The 21,979-nt window shown below is 50.8% G+C and overlaps 2 protein-coding genes across 2 annotated transcripts in view; both read right to left on the bottom strand.

The window, feature by feature from the left end:
• Window positions 1-351: 351 nt before the first annotated feature.
• Window positions 352-7,898, bottom strand: boka (BCL2 family apoptosis regulator BOK a). The gene is made up of 5 exons (XM_060067291.1): window positions 7,553-7,898; window positions 7,012-7,332; window positions 6,164-6,292; window positions 3,761-3,924; window positions 352-1,354 (listed from the first exon to the last, which is right to left on the bottom strand). Exons 2-5 carry the CDS (start codon window positions 7,235-7,237, stop codon window positions 1,229-1,231), a joined length of 645 nt encoding a protein of 214 aa, XP_059923274.1. The 5' UTR covers window positions 7,238-7,332; window positions 7,553-7,898; the 3' UTR covers window positions 352-1,228.
• A 432-nt stretch (window positions 7,899-8,330) lies between these two features.
• farp2 (FERM, RhoGEF and pleckstrin domain protein 2) overlaps window positions 8,331-21,979 on the bottom strand; it is a 38,759-nt gene continuing 25,110 nt past the window's right edge. The window contains 19 exon segments of the mRNA XM_060067407.1: window positions 8,331-10,149; window positions 10,921-11,072; window positions 11,611-11,718; window positions 12,110-12,249; window positions 12,675-12,685; window positions 13,601-13,740; window positions 13,772-13,935; window positions 14,340-14,458; window positions 14,556-14,638; window positions 15,671-15,691; window positions 16,198-16,287; window positions 16,381-16,449; window positions 16,967-17,097; window positions 17,965-18,202; window positions 18,781-18,862; window positions 19,114-19,247; window positions 19,615-19,704; window positions 20,630-20,743; window positions 20,746-20,807. Coding sequence (XP_059923390.1) covers window positions 10,068-10,149; window positions 10,921-11,072; window positions 11,611-11,718; window positions 12,110-12,249; window positions 12,675-12,685; window positions 13,601-13,740; window positions 13,772-13,935; window positions 14,340-14,458; window positions 14,556-14,638; window positions 15,671-15,691; window positions 16,198-16,287; window positions 16,381-16,449; window positions 16,967-17,097; window positions 17,965-18,202; window positions 18,781-18,862; window positions 19,114-19,247; window positions 19,615-19,704; window positions 20,630-20,743; window positions 20,746-20,807 — 2,030 coding nt within the window. The 3' untranslated portion in view covers window positions 8,331-10,067.

Genomic DNA, 21,979 nt, shown 5'->3' with positions numbered 1-21,979 from the left:
TGACTTCGGTTCACCGATTGCGTCACACTGTGTCTGTTGAAATCTAAAAGTTCTGCCCATGCTTTTATATTTTTAATACAGAATAATCAATCTGGTGTCTTTCCTCATACGACTTACAATACAAAATGCCATTCAAAAATAATCTCTACATCTTGAATATGAAGGCCTGCTACAATAGGCCTATTTCTGCACCAAAAATAACCTAATATAAAACGGTTCAAAGAATTGCATCTATTGATGGAGACCAACTTTCTGAACATATCCTTGGAGGTGGCCTTTGCATCCTACACACGGTCAACCAACTAGGAAACAAATTTGCATCCCGTTGAGGGACCCAAGGATATGCTCAACCACAGTCCACAGCAGTTTATTGCATTAAAAACAATTTATTTCCTATTACATTGAGTGCTTCATGCCAGACCATCGTGGTTTTATTCACAGGGTACATTCTACTCGTTATACAAACGTAAATATTAAAGTGCTTTATTTCTGTGGTTAGCGTTTATTAGACTGAACTAACGGGCCTCTCTCACTCCGTGAAGATGTGAAAACACATGTGTAGCCTATGTAATACACACAATTGTATTAAAAGTGTAAAAACCGTGTGCCTAGTGGCATTGTACGTGGCTCGTGTGCTCACTTCTAAATTAGACTCATTAGAGATACGTTGATCAAATGCTCTTGGCTTGACGTGAGTGCTTTCATGGGAATTGAGCCGCTGTTTGGACGACATTTCCAGGAACATTGTCCGCACATTTCTGCCGCCAGGGGGCGCCTCGGTCGCTATGCAAAGCATGTGTGGCGTCTAATTTTAGAATCGCACAAAACAACACTTGCTTTGTGTTTTTTCAGCAATGCCAGATTCTTATTGTAGAAATATGTATACATTATATCCGTTAATGGTATAAATTAATACAAATCAAAACAACCTTAGAGATGGTTATGGGATCCATTAAAAAACGAAAACAACTACCAAACATCTTCTGAACAAACTGATTATTTCATGCGGTTCCCAAACGTCTTAGTCAACACAAATGCTGTCCAAAAGAGTCGTGGAGAGAAGGCAGATCCAGGTGTGTGAGCGTTTGAACACGTCGCGGTGCGTCCATGTAAACAATCAGGTTCTCTGGTGTAAACGTATCCAAACACATGCTCCTGTTCCCAGGAGGCTGGCAGCTGGCCGACCGACCAAACCCAGTCCTCCCGCCGCGATGCCCTGGAGCTGTGCTCACTTCTCCCTCAGCAGGTAGAACACCACCGCCTTCAGGTACTGGCCACAGGTGCTGGCGGCCGACACCAGCCAGTGGGCTCTGAAGCTGGGGTCTGTGTTGATCACACACTTGGTGACGTCCACCTGGGGAGGGGGAAGGAGAGGGAGCAGTCAGAACCAGAGGACCCAGGACACGGAGGTACTGATCAGTGTACCTCACCCCTCAGCCCTATACCTGGAGCATCAGAGTCACTGAGAGGTGCTCCGGATAGTGCCAACTGTCTGTTGTTAGAATCTTGAAATGACAACGTGCATTTAAATGAAATACTAAATACTAAAGCATCTCAAAAGGCTGTCTGTTCTACCGTGCTGTGATAGAAGCATGTTAGAAGAGACATCACTGAAAAACAGTTTGGGGTTGATCAAAAAACTGTTTGGCGTTGGCTACTTTCAACAAATCTAACTTTACATACATTTGAAAACAGTTCTCCAAACATTCTTATATGTTGTCCGACTCCATTTGGTAGCTCCCATTTGAGGCAGGCTCCCTAATGTTTATTAGCTGTACTTTTAAAATGTCCTCCTTCTCTGGAACACCTGAGAGTCATGTGAGGTCATGTGACCGGGCCAGGTGAGGTGCGCTGCCCTCCACCACAGCTGGGACCTTCTCACAGGTAATAAAGCAGACGGCAGGAGGCTGCTGACACAGCCCCGATCCCACCCTTCCCCTCCTGGCCTCCTGTATCTGGGAACGACCAATCAGGATCGAGTTCGGTGTAGGACATGAACTGACCAACCAATCATGTTCTGAGAGATCTCATGAGGCTAGAGAAAACGAACCAATCAAGTGTCAGTTCGTTTGAAAGACGAGAACTGACCAATCAGGTTAGTGAGTCGAATGACCTCACTGGTGCTGACAGAAGAGCCTCAGACGGACAGACAGACCTTCTGTGTTCTGTCTGGTTACACAACTCCCTGCCCTCATTAGCCCTCGTTAGTCACAGGGACACTAATTGACACACGTCTACACAGAGAGACACAGGACAACCGGTGCATTGAATCCATCAGGGAGGGTCTTGGGAGAGAGCGATGACGTATCATGACTCCCCAGACAGACCCGTGTTTCCATGTTTCACTGCGGCCGCTCTGACCTCTCTGCCCTGCTGCTCAGCAACAGATGGTCGGGACCAACAGCACTGGACCTCAGCCCGCCTGTGGATCCACTCATCTGTTCTCCTCATCTAACAGAGACTCTCTGACTCTCTGACTTAATATGGTGTTCACGATAGACGATGATCCAGAGCTATGCAAACACGGCATTGATAAGCTATGCGGCCTGCTTGAGTCCATGCTAAGTCAGTAAAGGATTAATTAAATTTGGCAGCCAGAGTTCTAAAGCGACCTAGATCAGGGGGGGAAGAGATTCACAGCTGACCCAGCGTTCCTAGGACCCTAAATGGGAAGATGAGATGATGAACGTACTGGAGGTCAGGTGACTGCGGTCTGAACAATTACTCCAACTTCAAAGAGCAGAATTATGGGGAATGTCTGTAGGAGGTTATTATTGTAAGTCTGTTGTAGACTGTTGTGGACTCGTGGGATTCAAATCAAATCTAAAGTAAAAATACTTTGGAGCAGCTATGATTTAAGAGCCTTTGGAAATTAAATTCATTATACATGGGGGAATGTTGGAGCAAAAAGGGATCCGTTAATATTGTGGGAGCACTTTATAGTCGGTAGTGTATCAGTACTTCCCTCTATCTATCACAGAGTCGCCCCATTGTCCGGGGTCCTGGCAACACAGATCCAGTAAACCCTTTGATTCACTCCTGACCCAAACCATTCCATAAACTATAAACATCTTCCTCTGTAAACCCTGGCTGATTTGTGCTAGGCTCTCTGGGAGTCTGGAATGCACTTTGTTGAGCTGTGGTCTTGTTATTGCATTGAGAAAGCACTTTGAGCAGCCCTGTCTGCTCCATCCCTAACCTGGTTTCCTCTCTGACTGCTGTACCCTGCACTGTTGAGGATCTTAAACGCGGTTTTGTTTTTTGTAGAGTTGTTCCGACAGCGATACCAGTATTGGAAATTCCTCCGATAATGCCTTAAATGCTGTATCGGGTATCGTCGAGTACGCAAGTCTATGTGCCGATCCGATACCATCACATGACATTAATTTACTACACAGGCAGAAAACTTCAAACACTACAGTGTCACGCTGCGTTCGTTAACAGTCGGAGGTGGAAAGTCAGAACGGGAAACATATCATCTCCGTCCTACGTCATGTGTTCAAGCTACCAGGTCGGGAAAACATGGATGCATTGACGCTTAACTACAAGAATACAAATGTATATCATAATTATAGATTCTGAATGTAAATGATCCATTACTGGAATTAAGGGAGCTCTTTCTGTCCCTCAGGGGGTCTAGAGTTAGGGGGGGGGGGGTCATAGATATACAGCTTGTGAGACTGTCCCTGTGATTAAGGGCTATACTAATACAATTGAATGTAATTGAATTTAATTGAGGATGTGATTAAGTTCTCCTCACCCATCCCCCGCGCCTCTTCAGCCAGGGGATCAGGCTCTTGCGGACGAACTCCCCCATGCAGTCCACGATGGTGTGGACCATGGCGGGGTGGCCATGGCGCACGCAGTCCACCGCCAGAGCCCCCGCCACCGCGTACAGGGAGACCACCTTCCCCCACGTCACACCTGGGGGGGGCACACACACACAGATAGATGAAGACACACACATAGATGAACACACACATGTAGATGAACACACACACACACACACACACACACACACACACACACACACACATTCACACACACATAGATGAAGACACTGTGGCATCCCGCCACGGAAACCTCGGCCTGGACGGGCCCGGGGTACTGTTAAGGACTGGGTATACCACCCCCACCCACCAGCCGGCGGCGAAGAGCAGCCCTTTCGGCTCCCCAATCAGGGTGATTGGGGGACACCTGGCCGAAAGCGGAGGAGCCATTTTAAAAGGAGGCACAGCACAGCACGGGTCGGGTGCAGGAAGGAAGGGCTCGTGGCAAGGAGAGAGCCTAGAGGCCCACGGAGGCCCTAGAGACCGCGTCTCCACCAACAGTTCCTTGTTTGTTTGATTGTATATAATAAATGCCTGGAATGGCGTTAACCCTCGATAAACGTGTCGTTCATACCTGGAACCCGGCTCATTCAAGGAGCGGGTTACCACAACACACACACACACACACACACACACATAGATGAATACACACACACATAGATGAAGACACACACACACACAAACAAAGATGAACAAGCACACACACACACATAGATGAGGATGCACACCCACACACACACACACACACACACATGGATGAAGACAGGCGAACACACACACACACACACACACACACACACACCAACACACAGCACACAAAGTAATAAACAATGCAACAACATCCACCAAAATAGTTAAAATGTTATGATTATAGTTTTGGGATCAGTTCAATTATTTCATTTGACTTGTTTTTCTGTGTTTCAGGAAATGTTGGTTTGCTGTTTACTAGCATACTTTCGTTTCAAAATAAGAGCGTGCTTTTGGTTTGATAAGGCTGAAGCTCTAATCTGCTCTCCTCCACAACTTCCTCAAGGAGGATCTCGCCTCCAGGACAACTTAAATTCAACACGTTGCTGGCTTCCAGTTTTGTGCCAAGGAAACTTGAGTTAATTTAATCGTGATTAAAGTTACTCTAAAATAACTAATGCAACTTTAAAGTTATCATGCTTTTATTTTGCCAATCAAAACACTCTTTAAAAAACAAATTAAGTTGTTATAATTGTGTTGTTCTCTTCTCTGAGTGTTAATGTTTGTGTGAGTGAGTGAGTGAGTAAGTAAGCATGTGTGGGTGTGTGTGTGTGAGTGAGTGATTGAGTGAGTGAAAGTGTTTGTGAGTGAGTGTGTTTATTTAGTTTATCTCTTTGTTATGCTGGATCCTAATTCTCTGTTTTCTCCTCAGGGATTGTGTGTGCGTGTGTGCATGTGTATGTGTGTCTGTGTTTGTGTGTTGTGTCTGTCTGTGTGTGTGTGCATGTGTGTGTGTGTGTGTGTGTGTGTGTGTGTGTGTGTGTGTGTGTGTGTGTGTGTGTGTGTGTGTGTGTGTGTGTGTGTGTGTGTGTGTGTGTGTGTGTGTGTGTGTGTGTGTGATCTCCTCTGTGCTGGCTCCAGGGTGGGGTCACAGCTGTTGTCATGACAAACCACATAGAGGAACAGTTTACCTTATAAGGAGGGGCCCTCCAGCTCCCCCCCCCCCCCCACCCCCCTTAACTTTAATTCCCGTAAACCGGATAAAGTGAAACCAAACAAAAGCAGCCTCCGTTCACCCCAGGAGGGGAAGTGTGTGCTCCTACACAATAAAAGTGAAGTGTTCTCAGGCGTGCGTGCGTGCGTGCGTGCGTGCGTGCGTGCGTGCCCAGACGGGTCGCTCTGTTCTTTCTCTGTACTGTTTATTCGTTCAGCTGTGGCTCTACAGGGAGTCGCGGAGCAGACAGGGGTCAGGGGTCGTCACACCGCTACCCCTAATTTATGTTAGAAAATAGCCGAGAGAAATGGTTCCCTTTACGGGCTCTATAAAGGGAGAGGTGGTGTATTTAATTAGTTAAGGGGTCCACACAGGTAAAGGTGTGTTTAGTTAAGGGTCCATCAGCTAAAGGTGTGTTACAGAGTTAAGGATCCATACAGGTAAAGGTGTGTTTAGTTAAGGGTCCACACAGGTAAAGGTGTCTTTAGTTAAGGGTCCATCAGCTAAAGGTGTGTTACTGAGTTAAGGATCCATACAGGTAATGGTGTGTTTAGCTAAGGGTCCTTTCAGGTAAAAGTGTCTTTAGTTAAGGGTCCTTACAGCTAAAGGTGTGTTTAGTTTAGGGTTAAGGGGTGTCTTTCTCCAGACGTACCTGTGGAGAAGATCTCGGCGGCGACGGCTAGGAAGGCGTCGGACACGATGCTCTCGGACGCCACGGTGATGTTCAGCTGCTTCGCCACGTTACGGTAGATGTTCGGGCGCAGGTATTCCAGCTCATCACCTAGCAACAACAACAACGACAACAACGTTTTCAACATGGGAGAACAACTTTGTTATCCGACCCTTATCCCCCCATCCGTTTCTCCTTATCTAGATCAGGGGTTGAATCTCTATGTGGTATTTGTCGGTTGAAAGAAGGTTAAATCAACACAGGTACAATACTAATCGAAGACAGAGTCAGGTAGGTCAGAGGGGAATGAGTCACAGCAGAAACAACAAGTTATCGTTTACTTCAACGGTTACTGGAAAGATGAGCAGGAAATGTGTTTTGAACGGTAAACAGGATTTTTAAAGCTGCACCAAAGATCCAGGAATGGTGAGGCGAGTGGTTTTGGAGGGGTGCGATTAGTCAGAGTCCAGCTCACTCGGGCCGGTTCTTTCTAATGCCTACTCCAGCTTTCAGCGTTATGACTTCTTCAACTCGATGAACGAAGTAATATTTTGAACGTGTTAGTTCTATTGCCCATCGTTTATGGATATCAAAGTCTGCATCTTGGACCATGAAAAAAAATGTATACTTCCTTTAGCGGACTCTTGGCACATTCTGGGTTGCGAGTTAAAATAAGTGTATTCAACCATTTTAAGTCGCTTTGGATGAGTAAATAAATACATTAAATGTAAGTCTGCGAGTGAGTGGGTGGCACATGCACCCCTTCACATTCTGATTGACCCCTAAGTGATCCTGGACGCCCAAAGTGAGCCCCCGCCGGGTGGACTCACCTAGCCACAGGATGACCGACGAGGTGTCCCCCAGCGCGCTGCCGCCCGACGCAGACAGCCCGTGGTCCGGCTTGGTCCAGCCGATACCGGCCCGGTTGAGTCTGGAGTGGATGTAGTCCCTACACAGCGCCTTCGCCTGGGACACCAGCTCCTTATCGGTGGGCGAGCGGTCAAACACGTCCATCACTTCGGCCGCGAACACCGAGGAGCGACGGAGCATCTCCATGCCACTTTCATCCGGATAAGGTGGTGTCGGTCCGCCTCAAACCCCACCCCCCCCGACACCGCGTCCGACACAAGGAGAGATTTCCAAGGAATCCCCTGCGGGATACAGAGGAATTCAAACCGTTTAACAACATAACAACCCATAAGCATGTCCAATATGCCGACAGCAGTCTACCAACTAGGCTATGATGGATTGGTTGAAGTTATGTGCAAAGTCCTGCGGGATTCCACAGCTGCTGATCCAAAGCGCTATGAACTCACCACAACTCACCACGACATTACGCAGAAGCCCACTCCATCAATAAAGGCCCCTTACCGTGGTTTGCAGTCCACATATAACGTGATGGTCAATATTATAACTGGATGATCAATGTGTCGTCCGCTGGTCCATTAAGAAGCTATGAGCGGACTTCGGTCCTGGAGGTGTGATCCGTCTGGTCTAGCCTTGCAGCCTTTCCTTCTAGGGAGCTCATTGTGAGCCCTGAGAGGCGGGGATACCCCCACGGTCCCCGCCCTCCTCGTCTCATTAACTACATCGTGGACTCGGAGCTCGGAGTTCAGCGCGGATTTGCTCGTCGACCACGCCTACGCGTAAAGTTACGCGCGCTGTTTCTGATGGAGGACTCGGGTTCTCCCAACGGCTGAGTCACTCGCACTGAACCTCGCCGAGCAACAATAAAAACCAGTTGTCATGGACAGGAGCCAGGGAGTTTGACCAGAATACTGGATTCCACCACACCCTTTTTCGGTCGAAAACAACCCGGTTTTTACCTCGGAAATTAATCCGGTAATCTGGTCCCTCCCCCGCTAGAGTTGTCTGGGCAAGTCAGGCTTTGTGTCTCCGGATCAGAGAGAGTGAACAAAGACCACCATCTATCCCCAAGTGTCAGTCCTGTTTAGTCACTTCATTGTGGTTATTTCGGTTGTTTAACAGTGACGTTTGCAAAAATGGCAAACTGACCTTTTTTAGAATGTATTCACATGTAATTCACATGTAATTCACAGACCTCCTGCCCGCAAATATTGTGTTTGACCCCTAGGTGAAGCCATCCTGCAGAATCATCCTTATTAATTAGAACATCAAACTGAGGAGCTGCGAGAAAAACGTTATTTTATTTGCTGAACAATGCAGTAACACAAGGCATGACAACAGATCACAAGATCATTAAACATTTTACAAAAGTTTGGATGCTTGAGAACTTCAGCCGAGGTGAGATGAAGGTTTGGTTAGGGTGTTATTTATACACCAGCTAGGCAAATAACACACACACAATGAAATATTCCAGTTTTCATTGAAACATCCTAATAATACAGTGGTTCACGTCATTCGGCATCCAGCTGTGAGCAAAGACCTCAGATCTTAACCGCCTTTTATATGGCGGGTAAAATGTCTCGTCTCTGTTTCACTTCATCAGAAATCGACAAGAAACATGAAGGAAACACTGCTTAGTTTGTCATCACATCATCTCCACACAGACCCTCAACAAACAATAAATTAAAGAGGTTAAAGACATGAACAACTTTATAGGTAAAGAGCACCAGAACATTGAACTGGATTACAAGTTAAGCCATAAAGTAAACTCTTGATTATTTACTCTGGCAGCAAAGCCCTGCTGATTGATCCCCATCCATCTCCCAGACGATTGATGCATCTTCATCAGAATCCCTTCATTAATGTACCGTTGCTCCATAAGCAGAAAAATACATCTCCCTTTCACACACAAGACTGGCCTTAACAGTTAAATAAGGTTGAAAAACAATGCAATGAAAAAATCAAACAGTTATACTATCGGTGGTAATGTCATCTCTACTCTAGCCTATACAAGTTTGCTCTCCAAAACAGACCCAACTATGCATTGTCCGTCGGAAAATAATCCAACGGTAAGAAAAAACAAGTCAATTTTCCACCACTTCAGACTGAAGCAGGCCTGAATACTTCCCTTAACCCTCCCTCAACTCTGCTGATCCCTCTTCCGTCGACGATACTTTAACTTTCTAAACACACTTTCACTTCTGCCCTTAAACGAGGACACTGGTGTGCTCCTCGCACCTTCCTCTCAACCTTCTGTTCCTCTTCCTCACTGCGCCCAACTCTCCCGCCATTCTACATGACAAACGCCACTTAGCATGCAACGTGCTAACCGCCACTTAGCATGCAACGTGCTAACATGCTAACCGCCACTTAGCATGCAACGTGCTAACATGCTAACCGCCACTTAGCATGCAATGTGCTAACATGCTAACGCCACTTAGCATGCAACGTGCTAGCATGCTAACGTCCCTTAGCATGCAACGTGCTAACATGCTAACCGCCACTTAGCATTCAACGTGCTAACATGCTAACGGCCACTTAGCATGCAACGTGCTAGCATGCTAACCGTCCCTTAGCATGCAACATGCTAATATGCCAACCGTCTCTTAGCATGCAAAATGCCCACCTCCCGTTAGCATGCTGCTCCCACGATATAATAAGAAGCTTAGTGACGTCGCCAATATGCCTCCATATTCTTCCAGCCTGAGTATCACACTTGCCTTTTTACCGTCTCGATACACACCACGCCCTAACCCCTCGATTACGAGGGAATAAACCTCACTCAGGACACAGCTGAATAAACACTCATTTATTCTACACAAGGCGAGTAGAATGTATTCTTCAGAACGTCCCAGGGTCCTTTCAGCCAGCGGTGGCACCCAGTGGGTGAGCCCAGTGGTTCCAAAGTCTTTATGGTCGTCCGGGGGGTCCCCCTGCACCCTGATCCCTTCATCACCCCCAGCAGTCCGGCTCCCTTCCTGTTGAGCTGGGCGTGTCACTTCCTGTTGAGCTCGGCGTGTCACTTCCTGTTGAGCTCGGCGGGGACTCTGGGAACGAGGAGGGTCATCCTCCCAGCTGCACTCCTGATCACCTCCATCCACCTGGAGACAGACAGACCGACAGACAGGTGATAGACAGGTAGTCAGACAGACAGGTAGCCAGACAGGCAGGCAGAAAGGGAGTCCGACCGTTAGAGACAGACAGGTAGTCAGACAGACAGTACGAGTCTGATACAGATAGAGAGCAAGACGGGCAGACAGACAGACAGACAATAAGAACGTGGGAAACAGACAGGCATTCAGGAATGTCTGCCTCTGTTTCTAAACAAACACAAGTGATGAAGATAAGAGGGACGGACTGAGTGAGTTATATTAGAGTAACTACGTACATAGAGGGACTCTAGTCAGTAAATACATAGAGGGACTCTAGTCAGTACATATATAGAGGTTTACACGTTGGGGACCAGACCCCTGTACCCGGGGGGGGGGTCTCTGAGGAGACTGGGTTTACACAGTGGGGGCCAGACCCCTGGATACCCAGGAGAGGTCAGAGGAAGTTCACGCTCCATAACGTGATTCATAGGAGACGTCATCACATAAACTCCCAGGAGGACGGAGAGCCACCATCCATAACACAGACAGACACACAGGCCTCAACAGAACCCGACATGACGGACTGACGAACAGACAGACACAGTACAGGAAGATGAATCAATGGCAGGGAGACAGTAAACTAACTGGGACGGACCAGACTGATGGACAGACACAGTAGGACCGACACCAGTACAGACTGGTCCACACAGAGACTTCAGTACAAACGGGTCCACACCGTCACCAGTACACATTGTTCCAAAAAGGGGGGGGGGGGGTTACCTCTCGAAGGTGTACTCGCTCTCCGCTCTGAAGAAGTACACGTGGGACTTGAACTGCAGCTTGAAGACGTACTCCTTGTGGATCCCGTCGCACTCCTCGGGGGTGCTGACCGTGTAGCCTAGCAACGGGAGGCTGGCCAATGGGAAGTCATCCTGCACACAAACAAACGCCCAGGCTACTTCAGACCGAGGACTTTGTACGGGCGGACATTGCAGGGGGTGCGACTCCCAGCCCAAAGGTCCGGGGTTCGATGCCCGACGTTCCATCTAACCTACCTGCTCCTGAATGACCGTTGAAAGAATCTGAATTCAGGTCAAAGCGTCTTCTAAATCAGTGGTTCTCAATTATATTTTACTAGTGTACCTCCTCTTAGATATTTTTTCAGCTGAGTACCCCCTTCACCGGCACAAACATTTGTGGGAAAAAAAATAGGTAATTTCTGAAAAAAATAATCTGGTTACCCCCTGCAGTACTGCAAAGTGCCCCTAGGGGTTTTGAGTACCCACATTTGAGAACAACTGTTCTAAATAACTGAATAATGATAATAATAAATAATAGCATGCAAGCACTGCCTCTACAGTGAGCTCAACACTGATCCACACTCATGGGTAAGGGTTATTACAGGTCGCTCTCTAATCGAGTGTAGCCTGCTGATAACAGAGCAATGAGAACATAACACGGAGTTCTGACCTGGTGGGTCTTGTAGAAGAACAGGCAGAAGTTGGTGAAGACCACCCACAGCTTCTGCCAGCCGTTGCTGTTCTTGAACTTCCTCAAGAGGTACCCCGACAGCTGGTTCTAGATGGGTCAGAAACAAAACACTGAAGGGCTGGGAAAGGGCACGAGGCACTTAGCTGCGTAATCACTGAGATTGTGAAAGGTGTGTGCGTGTGAGAATGAGTGAGACAGAGTAAATGTTAGATAGTGTGAGTGTGAGAGCATGTAGCTGTGTATGTGTGAGTGAGTGAGTGGGTGAGTGGGTGTGAGAGTGCAAATGAGTGAGTGAGGCGAGAGTGAGGTGGAGGTTTCACTAACGAGCCCTGGGCCCTAACGAGCTCTGGCCCCTAACGAGCACTGCCCGCTAACGAGCCTTGGCCCCTAACGAGATCTTGCCCCTAACGAGCCTTGGCCCCTAACGAGATCTTGCCCTTAACGAGCCTTGGCCCCTAGTGGCCCCTGGCGTGGGTACCTGGGTCATGCGCAGGTAATCAGTGAGCGAGAGGTTCTGGTTTCGGTACCAGCACACGTGCGTGATGGTGTTGGGTCGCTGCCCCTGGCCCAGAAGGTAGCGGGGGGGCAGCTCGGGGGAGACGGACGGAGAGCCGTACACTGAGGAGCGGGCGGGAGAGAGAGAGAGAGAGAGAGAGAGAGAGAGAGAGAGAGAGAGAGAGAGAGAGAGAGAGAGAGAGAGAGAGAGAGAGAGAGAGAGAGAGAGAGAGAGAGAGAGAGAGAGAGAGAGAGAGAGAGAGAGAGAGAGAGAGAGAGAGGAGAGAGAGAGAGAGAGAGAGAGAGAGAGAGAGAGAGAGAGAGAGAGAGAGAGAAGACAGAGAGAGAGAGAGAGAAGACAGAGAGAGAGAGAGAGAAGACCAGAGAGAGATGGAAGACAGAGAGACAGAGACAGAGACAGAGAGACAGAGACAGAGACAGAGAGAGAAAAAGGCAGAGAGAAGGAGAGCGAGAGAGAGACAGGAGGCGAGACAGACAGGAGGCGAGACAGACGGGAGGGAGACAGGCCAACGTTAGCGTGTTAGTACTCTGTGTCAGGCTGGTGCGAACCACAAGAGGAAGAGCAAAAGAAGAACACAGAGATGGTCATCATCACATCTGTGAAGTGAGGCGGTTAGAGTCAGGAAACCGAGCCGGGCCGCAGCGGCTCTGTTTACGTTCCGCAGGAAGTGATTAAAACATCCAGAGGAAACTAGAAGGAGGGAAGGATGAAGTGGTTAGAACTGGTTAAGACACGGTCAGGTCGACCAATCAGAAGGAGGAGGCACCAGGCGCGATCAGTCGTCGAGAGAGGAGAGAGGAGAGAGAGGAGAGGAGAGGGAGGGAGAGGGAGGAGAGGAGAGGAGAGGAGAGGGAGGAGAGGAGAGGAGAGGAGGAGGTGGTGGAGGAGAGGGAGGAGAGGAGAGGGAGGAGGTGGTGGAGGAGAGGGAGGAGGGTGGTGGAGGAGAGGGAGGAGGTGGTTGGAGGAGAGGGAGGAGGTGGTGGAGGAGAACGGGGGTTAGTTCCCGGATCAGCGTGACTCAGACGATGCAGAGGAAAAGGATCCACCTCAGGTGTGTGAACGCGGCCACATGTTCCAAGAGGTTTCGAGGCCTCGAGTCACGTGGTCTCTTGTCTCACGGTGATGATGTCATCTGTTCAACCCCAGCCCCGCCCCGCGCTGCAGGTCGTTCTGTGTCTCTGCTCCGAGCGCCACCGGCTTAACCACATTACCCGCAGCCCGGGCGTCTCCCAGCATTCCACACGTACACGAGGCTGATCGGATCAGACCCCACCCCGCCCAGAGGGTCCATGAGCAGACAGAGCCCACGTGACGGTGGAACCACGGGGGTGGAGGTGGGGGAAGCCTTATCTTGTTCTCATGATCCCTTATCTTACTGGGGTTGGGAGATCTTTAAGGGTGACTATCTTCTCTTAAGGAGGTTGGGGAGGAATGGGCGTGTTTCGGTGTGACCTGCTGGGTGGAGGAGGTGGTGCATTGCTATAAGGCTGCTGGCCCTGGGTGGAGGAGGAGGTGGAGGAGGCGGGTGCGTTAGTATGAGGCTGCTGGCCCTGGGTGGAGGAGGCGGGTGCGTTAGCATGAGGCTGCTGGCCCTGGGTGGAGGAGGCGGGGGTGGAGGAGTACCTCCACAGCCAGGCTGTGATCGGACATGGACACGCTGGTGTTGCGGTGCCAGCAGACGTGCAGCGTGGTGTTGGCGCGGTGGTGCGCCTGCTTGTCCAGGGAGCCGTGAGAGGAGCTCATCTCGTCCTCCGACTCCTGCTCCACCGACACCTCGTCAGAGGACCCTGCAGGTGGAGGAGGAGGAGGAGGAGGAGGAGGAGGAACAGGATATATGGAGAAGGGGGGCAGGGTTGAAGGAGGAGGATCTGGACAGCCTATCCGGAGCCAAAGAGCAACCAAACACTTAAATCACCAACCAATCACAAAGAGCTACTCCCTTAATTCTTGGGTTTCTATCGGCTCAAATGTGATGGCACACAGCCGTGATTCCGATTGGCCCAAATTAGCACATGGTGATATTCCATCACGTCGATTGGCTGACGTTGGTTCTAGTGTTTGGTCACTTTAAGCGTCGTTCCCCAGGAATGCAGAAGCACACCGTCTTGTCATACAACAGGCGTCCATGTGACAACACAGTGAAAGCCATCAAAGGAACCTCCCGGGTTCAGAGGTCAACCAACGGTCTTACGGTTGGAGCGATCCCTCAACCCCGCGTCGAAGAAGATGTCCGACTTGTCGTTGGATGACTTGGACATGTTGATGGCCATGTTCAGATCCTCGATCCACTTGGACATCTCCATCTTGGAACTAAAGGGAGACACCCAACACAACGTTCAGCAGGTGCTCCTCATTCTACCTCTGAAGAGACTCGGTGATTTGGTGTTGTGAGACGATCCGGTCTGACCTGGCCGCCACCACCACCGTGCGCTGGGCAGAGTAGATGGTGAAGCAGTGGGGGACGGACCACTCGCTCTCACTCTCGTCCACCTGCAGGACAGAGGCCACGATGTACTTAACGTAAGGATAAAAGCGTCTGCTAATTGCCCTAAATGTAAAATGTAACAATGTAATCAACTCATGTCCCCTAACCCCAAGCCCTCCAAAAGGACCAGGAGAAAAACCTCTGCCAAACCCAGGTGGAAGGAACCTTAAGGGGCCCAGTTGGGAGGGCCGTGAGGGGAGCAGCTTTCAGGGGGGCCAAATCGTTTCCTTTAAACAAGGAGGCAGGCCTTCACGATAACGAGATCTAGAGCTCAGAGCGACACTGATCCCAGATCTCTGCTTGCGGTGTGGCTCCTAATCAGGTTATCCTCCTAATCAGGTCAAGGTGTAAAGAGCCCTTTGACTCGAGAAATCCAACCAGTGGTACAGCGCCCTCTACGGTCAGCCCTGGGCTACTGCAGAGGTCTCTGGTCGACCAAAGGGGAACTATCAGGCAGGTTGCAGCAGCACTGGTTTCAAATGTCAGGACACACTGACCAGACCCGCCGGTTCAAGGTCTGCCTATCGGTGTTCTGTCCAAGTGTTTCTCTTGGCTGGCTCAGGCACAGCCCTGACCGTGTGAACAAACCCATAACATGAATTGGTTACAACCACCCTGCAGAACCTACAGCTCTTCTTAGGAACCGAGCCCTCTTCTTAGGAACATACCATAACTCACCACCCTGCAGAACCTACAGCTCTTCTTAGGAACCGAGCCCTCTTCTTAGGAACATACCATAACTCACCACCCCCGCAGAGCCTACAGCTCTTCTAAGGAACCGAGCCCTCTTCTTAGGAACATACAATAACTCACCATCCTGCAGAGCCTACAGCTCTTCTAAGGAACCGAGCCCTCTTCTTAGGAACATACCATAACTCACCACCCCGCAGAGCCTACAGCTCTTCTCAAGAGTTTACAAGCTGATTATGAATTGAAGTACACCCCAGGGTTGACTCCATGAAAATCATTCTTGAGATACCTGTTAGGCGTGTGCGTGTGTTAAGGTGTGTGTATAGACGTGTGTGGGTGTGTCTTACCGGTGCATCCAGCACAATGATCTGCGTCCGGGAGTAAAACACACACATGCTATGTTAGCATAGCCTAGCCTAGCATGCCTCTACCTGTGATAGCCACTAGCTGTGCTAGCCACTACCTGTTCTGGCTGCTCACTGCGCTAGCTGCTACCTATATTAACCCACATCAATGTGTTCAAACACAGGTTGGACACATGTTCTTCCTGTGGTTAATCATTGGTTGTCGCCCCATGTCACTATTCTACTTCGCTGAAAGGTAACACACAAATGGATTTAGCCAATTTTGCAGCAATACCACACCGGGGTCAAAATAGTAACTTTTTTTTATTTTTATTAGCTTTCAGACAACAGGCAAAAACAACTGAACTATAATTGAAGTTCTCCACCCCTCAGTAAAGTAGTGCAAGATTGTTTCGAGAACATCAAGTTCAGGCTTCGAGGCATAAATGAAGAGATGGTCAAGTGTGTTTGATTAAACATATTTGAGGTCCTGTTTCAGAGAGGGTCAGAGGAGAACGTTCTTCACTCACGATCATGCCGTGCAGAGGCAGCTGTCCGTGCACTTTGAACTGGTTGGTGGCGGTGACGCCCTTGCTGCTGTAGAGGAGCATGTCTGAGAACTGAGGAGAGAGAGGAACAGCTCAGGGTCACCTCACGGGGAGAAGCTTCTCATCAGTCAGACGTGCGGACGGAGGAGGCGCTTCTCCACGCACCAGGAAGAACATGCGCTGCTGGAGCCCCTTCTTGGTCAGCTTGTACAGACAGCCCTCCCGGATGAACTCCTGCAGGAGCAGACGAACAAACACCACCCGTTAGAGCGGCTTGATCACACAGAGGGCCGGACGAAGGAGTTCAACTCACAGCCGTAGTTGTGAAAAAATCGTACTTAGCATTGTGTGTTTACATTTAGGACGCTTTTAGCCAAAGGGACTTTCAGTAAGTATATTTGTCTGAAGAAAGAGACCAACAATATATCGCTGTCAGTGCAGTAAGAATGTTCATAGAAACAAGAACCAAGCACTAACAATTGTTAGGTTAGCCCATTCCCGTATATCAAGATAGCTAGGATAAGACGCAACACCATGCTAAGTACTAGAATAGTAAATAGTAATTAGTGTGAATCGATGACGGAATTCATGCTCATCGAGTTGGATGCAGACATGGAGTTGGCAGTGAAGGAAACACACACGACTTCACATGAATGTATTATCTCGTTATGAATCAGTGAATAAACAGAGGAACGTCTCCGTTCCGGCTCCTCAGCGCCCTCTAGTGGTGGGCGGGCGTCACGGCACTCACCCGGCCAGGGGAGGTGAGGTTCTCCACCCCCACCAGGTCTCTCTGGAGCTCCGTCAGCTTCTGGAAGTTCTCCAGACGGATCAGGCTGCTCTGGAGCTGCGCCGCGATCTGCGCCACCTCCTTCAGCGCCTCTGCAGCCAATGGGGTGACAGAACCGTTAGTCCGAGCCCCAGATTGGTCGATGAGAACCAATCAGGACGGAGGCAATGGGAATGGAATGTGTTGTGGGCTTCAGTGGCTGTGTCTCTGTGTGTGTGTCTGTTTGTGTGTCTGTGTGTGTCTGTGTGTGTGTGTCTGTTTGTGTCTCTGTGTCTGTGTGTGTGTGTCGGTGTGTGTGTCTCTGTGTGTATCTGTTTGTTTGTCTGTGTTTGTGTCTCGTGTGTTTGTCTCTGTGTGTGTGTGTCTGTGTGTCTGTGTGCGTGTCTGTGTGCGTGTCTGTGTGTGTGTCTGTGTGTGTGTCTGTGTGTGTGTCTCTTTGTCCTCAGCGCTGCAGTCCTGGGGAACGGTTGCTCGTGGGGTAGGGTCTATGTCTCTGTGTGTATCTGTTTGTGTCTCTATGTGTGTGTCTCTATGTGTGCGTCTGTGTGTGTGTCTCTATGTGTGTGTCTGTGTGTGTGTGTGTCTGTCCTCACCGCTGCAGTCGTGGTGGTCCGGGTGGTCCTGGGGGTAGTGTCTGTGTGTGTGTGTCTCTGTGTGTGTGTGTGTGTGTGTGTGTGTGTGTGTGTGTGTGTGTGTGTGTGTGTGTGTGTGTGTGTGTGTGTGTGTGTGTGTGTGTGTGTGTGTGTGTGTGTGTGTGTGTGTGTGTGTGTCTGTGTCTGTGTGTGTGTGTCTGTGTGTGTGTCTCTCCTCACCGCTGCAGTCGTGGTGGTCCGGGTGGTCCTGGGGGTAGTGTTTGTCTCTGTGTGTCTGTGTGTGTGTCTGTCAGTGTGTCTCGGTGTGTGTGTCTCTATGTGTGTGTCTGTGTGTGTCAGTGTGTGTCTGTGTGCGTGTGTCCTCACCGCTGCAGTCGTGGTGGTCCGGGTGGTCCTGGGGGTAGTGTCTGCTCAGCCGCTCCAGGATGAGCTTGAAGTGCATGAGCCTCTGGATGGGCTTCAGCAGGAAGGTGTTGAGCGGCAGGTAGCACACCTTCTGCAGCTCGAACTCCTTGTACACCGTCTCCAGCTTCTTCACGCGCTTCGACGCCTTCTCCAGCTCCGTCAGCACCTCGTCGTGCTTCTGCAGGTAGCCCGTGAACTCCTGGGGGTCAGAGGGCGCCGGGTTAGGGGGGACCAGCGGGTGGAGGTCTGGTTAAAGGTGGACCAGCGGGTGGAGGAGGTCTGGTTAAAGGTGGACCAGCGGGTGGAGGAGGTCTGGTTAAAGGTGGACCAGTAGGGGGAGGAGGTCTGGTTAAAGGTGGACCAGTAGGGGGAGGAGGTCTGGTTAAAGGTGGACCAGCTGGTGGAGGAGGTCTGCAGGCCCACGGGAGGTCACATGGTCAGCTACAGACTCACGCCATTGGTCGCCGTCCCACTTTGCATGTGACCTTATCAGGTCATGCTCCTCAGAATGACGTCACACATCGTGTGGACCAATCAGAGGGCAAACCTTGAGGGCGGTCACCGTGGGGACCAATCAGAGCTCACCTTGAGGGCGGTCACCGTGGGGACCAATCAGAGAGCTCACCTTGAGGGCGGTCACCGTGGGGACCAATCAGAGGGCTCACCTTGAGGGCGGTCTGTGTGGACCAATCAGAGTCTCACCTTGAGTGCGGTCTGCGTGGACCAATCAGAGTCTCACCTTGAGTGCGGTCTGCGTGGACCAATCAGAGGGCTCACCTTGAGCGCGGTCATGTTCTTCAGCATGACGTCCCCGATCCTCTGGTAGTCGCCCTTCACGTGGGCGTTGGAGCGCCCCTCCCTGAGGACGGTCATGTGACACGTTAACGCTGCTGATAAACATCACGGTGCACTGAACGCTGGGTTCACGTAACGGGAGGACTCATCGTACCAACGCACGGGCTGGCCCTGGGGTCAGCTGACCCAAAACCAGGGATGAACAGGTTGCATGGTGAGCTGGGTCTGTGTTACCGACCATAGAGCCAGACTGGGGCCAGGTCAGCTGACCTCAACCAGTAAACCTAGGGGGAGTGAGGGGTCAGTGGTACCCACCATAGGGCCAGCCTCTGGTCCAGCTCCTTCAGGAAGCCGCGGTGGAACTCGTAGATGGGGTCGATGTTGGAGAACAGCAGCGTCATGAGGCCCTCGGGCATGGCGTTCTCCTTGATGACCGCGCTGCGGAACCACTGGGGGGCCACACACACACACACACACACACACACACACACACACACACACACACACACACACACACACACACACACACACACACACACACACACACACACACACACACACACACACACACACACACAATTATAGTAGACCTCTCAAAACTTGGAGTTTAACGTTATGATGATTATAAAGACTGATACTAATGGATAATATACTAATATAGAATAATAGTCATGCTAGAGTGAAATGTTTCAGTAGGGTGAGGGTTAAGTTTTCGGACTGTTCGTGGTTTGGGCAATGTCAATAAAGCTCTTGAAATGAACTGTGAGGGAGGGTGGAGAATGCCATCCCATAATAGAAGGAAAAGCCCCCCCTCACCACGGTGATGACCTCCAGGTCCTTCAGGTACGTCCGCTCCGTCGTCAGGATCTCCTTGGCGATGAAATACGCTTTATCAGCTGGGTACCGCTGAGAGGGGGAGAGAGGAGAGGAGAGAGGGGGAGGGAGAGGGATAAAGAGGGGGGAGAGAGAGAGAGAGCGAGAGAGAGAGAGGAGCGAGAGCGAGAGCGAGAGAGAGAGAGAGAGAGAGAGAGAGCCAGAGCCAGAGAGAGAGAGAAGAGGAGGAGATTGAGAGGGAGAGAGGGAGAGAGGAGAGAGGAGAGGAGGAGAGGGGGAGATGGAGAGAGGGGAGAGGAGGAGAGGGACAGAGGAGGAGAGGGAGAGATGGAGAGAGGAGGAGAGGGAGATGGAGAGGGAGAGAGAAGGAGAGGAGAGAGGAGAGGGGAGAGGGGAGAGGAGGAGAGGGGGAGGGAGAGAGAGGAAGAGAGGGGGAGTTAAGAGAGGGAGAGAGGAGGAGAGGGAGAGAGGAGGAGAGTGAGAGAGAGGAAGAGAATAAGATTGGTATTCACGCAGCCTCCAATGTAAACCAAGGCGGGGGATGTGAGATACGCTGCATGAACGATAACACCAGAGCTGAACTTTAATTTCCTGTGTGTCTCCCACCGGGCGTCTTGTGGCTCCAGAGCACTGCTCAGGGGGGAGGGAGGGGGGGAGGGAGGGGGGAGGGAGGGAGGGGGGTTCACAACACCAGTCCAAACCTCTTGAGTTTAACCGCATTCTCACCAGAACCCAGAATGAAAATAAAGCGGGTAAAATAAAATAAATACAAAGTAGAGCCGGTGAACTCAGTGTGAGGGGGGGGGGGGGGCACAATGATCTAGGGTCAAGGTGGTGGGGGGATCAAGGGGGTGAGATGAGGTGAGGTTGGTGCAGCCCTGATGGAGGGGGTCGAGGAGGCAGTGAGGACAGGGCAGGGTGGGGAGGTGTTGGTGGGGCGAGGGGGTCAGGGTGGGGTCGGATGGGGGGGGGGGGGGGGCAGGCTCCAGGGCAGTACCTTCCTCCTCCCCTCCTCATCCTCATCTAGCCGTGGGCCCACCTGGGAGGCGGGGCCGTGGGGGGGCGGGGAGGCGTGGCCCGGGAGGCTGAGCGTGGACATCTGGAAGGACGGGAGGCGGGGCATAGGGGGTCCTTGGAGCTGAAGGGCGACAGCTGGGGGCTGTCCACCGCCGTGCCTGAAGAGAACGCACAGAGCAGACGGATTAACAACCCCAAGCAAAACACTACATCGATTAATTAACACATAATAAATGTTCCGAGGACTAGATCTATTATTTAACCATGAGGAGGAAGTAGATAATTTAGAGACCATTTATGGTGATTATTTCATTGTCAACACGTCGACTGGAGGATCAAAGACTTTGTCTGTAAACCTTGTCTGTAAACCAGTTTGGTGTAGAACCGACCAACATTGTGTCCCCAAACCACTGTAGCAAGCCCAGTTAACCACAGTCCCCGGTGATATGAACCAGTACACACCAACGACACACACGAAAACACGGCACAGAGCTTCAAAAGACGCCGGAGTTGTTTTAGAATTCTCCTCTTATACAACGCTCCTCTTCTTCGTTCAACTTTCTCCTACATTGTTTGACACACTTTTTTTTTCCTCCCTCCCACACATGGATCAGATAAGAAAGCAGAGACGTGGCCGCAGACCAACGCAGGTAATGGGTCCCACATTGACCTCCTCTGTTTCCAGTCAACGCTCTCCCAGAAGGAGAGCCTGCCCCTAGAGGAAGCAACACTCCCAGCAGATAAGAAGCGCCTGCTTCCAAAACATCTACAAGTTCTCCGCTCCAGACAAACGAGACGGAACACCAGAGAGACAACCGCCAGAGGCGATCAACAGCTGGAGTGAGTGACCACTCTGATGGAGAGGAGAGGGGGGAGGAGAGAGGGAGAGGGGAGGGAAGAGAAGAGAGGGAGAGGGGAGAGGAGGAGAGGACAGAGAGAAGAAGGGGAGAGAGAGGGTTAGGAGGGGAGGAGGAGAGGAGGGAGAGGAGAAGAGCGAGCTAAGAGAGGGAGAGGGGAGATGAGGAGAGGAGGGAGAGGAGAGAGAGGAGAAGGGGAGGAGGAGGGTTAGGAGGGGAGAGGAGGAGAAGAGAGGGAGAGGGGAGAGAGGATAGGAGAAGGGGAGAGAGAGGTTTAGGAGGGGAGGAAGAGGAGAGGAGGGGAGGGAGAGGAGAGGAGAGAGAGAGGGAGAGGGAGAGGGGAGAAGAGAGGGGAGAGGAGAGAGGAGAGAGGGAAAGGAAAGGAGAGGGGAGGGGGGGAGGAGAGGAATGGAGTCACGCGGTGACCCGGAAATAATTCAGAGGACGAGGAATGCAGCCGGCTAGCATGGAGG

This window comes from Gadus macrocephalus, chromosome 12 (assembly GCF_031168955.1).
Source record: "Gadus macrocephalus chromosome 12, ASM3116895v1".
NCBI lineage: Eukaryota > Metazoa > Chordata > Actinopteri > Gadiformes > Gadidae > Gadus > Gadus macrocephalus.
Note: the sequence above shows the minus strand (reverse complement) of the source record. Positions and strands in the feature narration are given on the sequence as shown.

Excerpts from the sequence above, each read along its gene's own strand:
- boka (XM_060067291.1), bottom strand. The coding sequence starts at position 7,237 with ATGGAGATGCTCCGTCGCTCCTCGGTGTTCGCGGCCGAAGTGATGGAC. Across the intron at positions 6,293-7,011 it reads GTCGGTCATCCTGTGGCTAG|GTGATGAGCTGGAATACCTG; the intron begins GTGAGTCCACCC and ends TGTTGTTGCTAG. Across the intron at positions 3,925-6,163 it reads CGCCGAGATCTTCTCCACAG|GTGTGACGTGGGGGAAGGTG; the intron begins GTACGTCTGGAG and ends TGCCCCCCCCAG.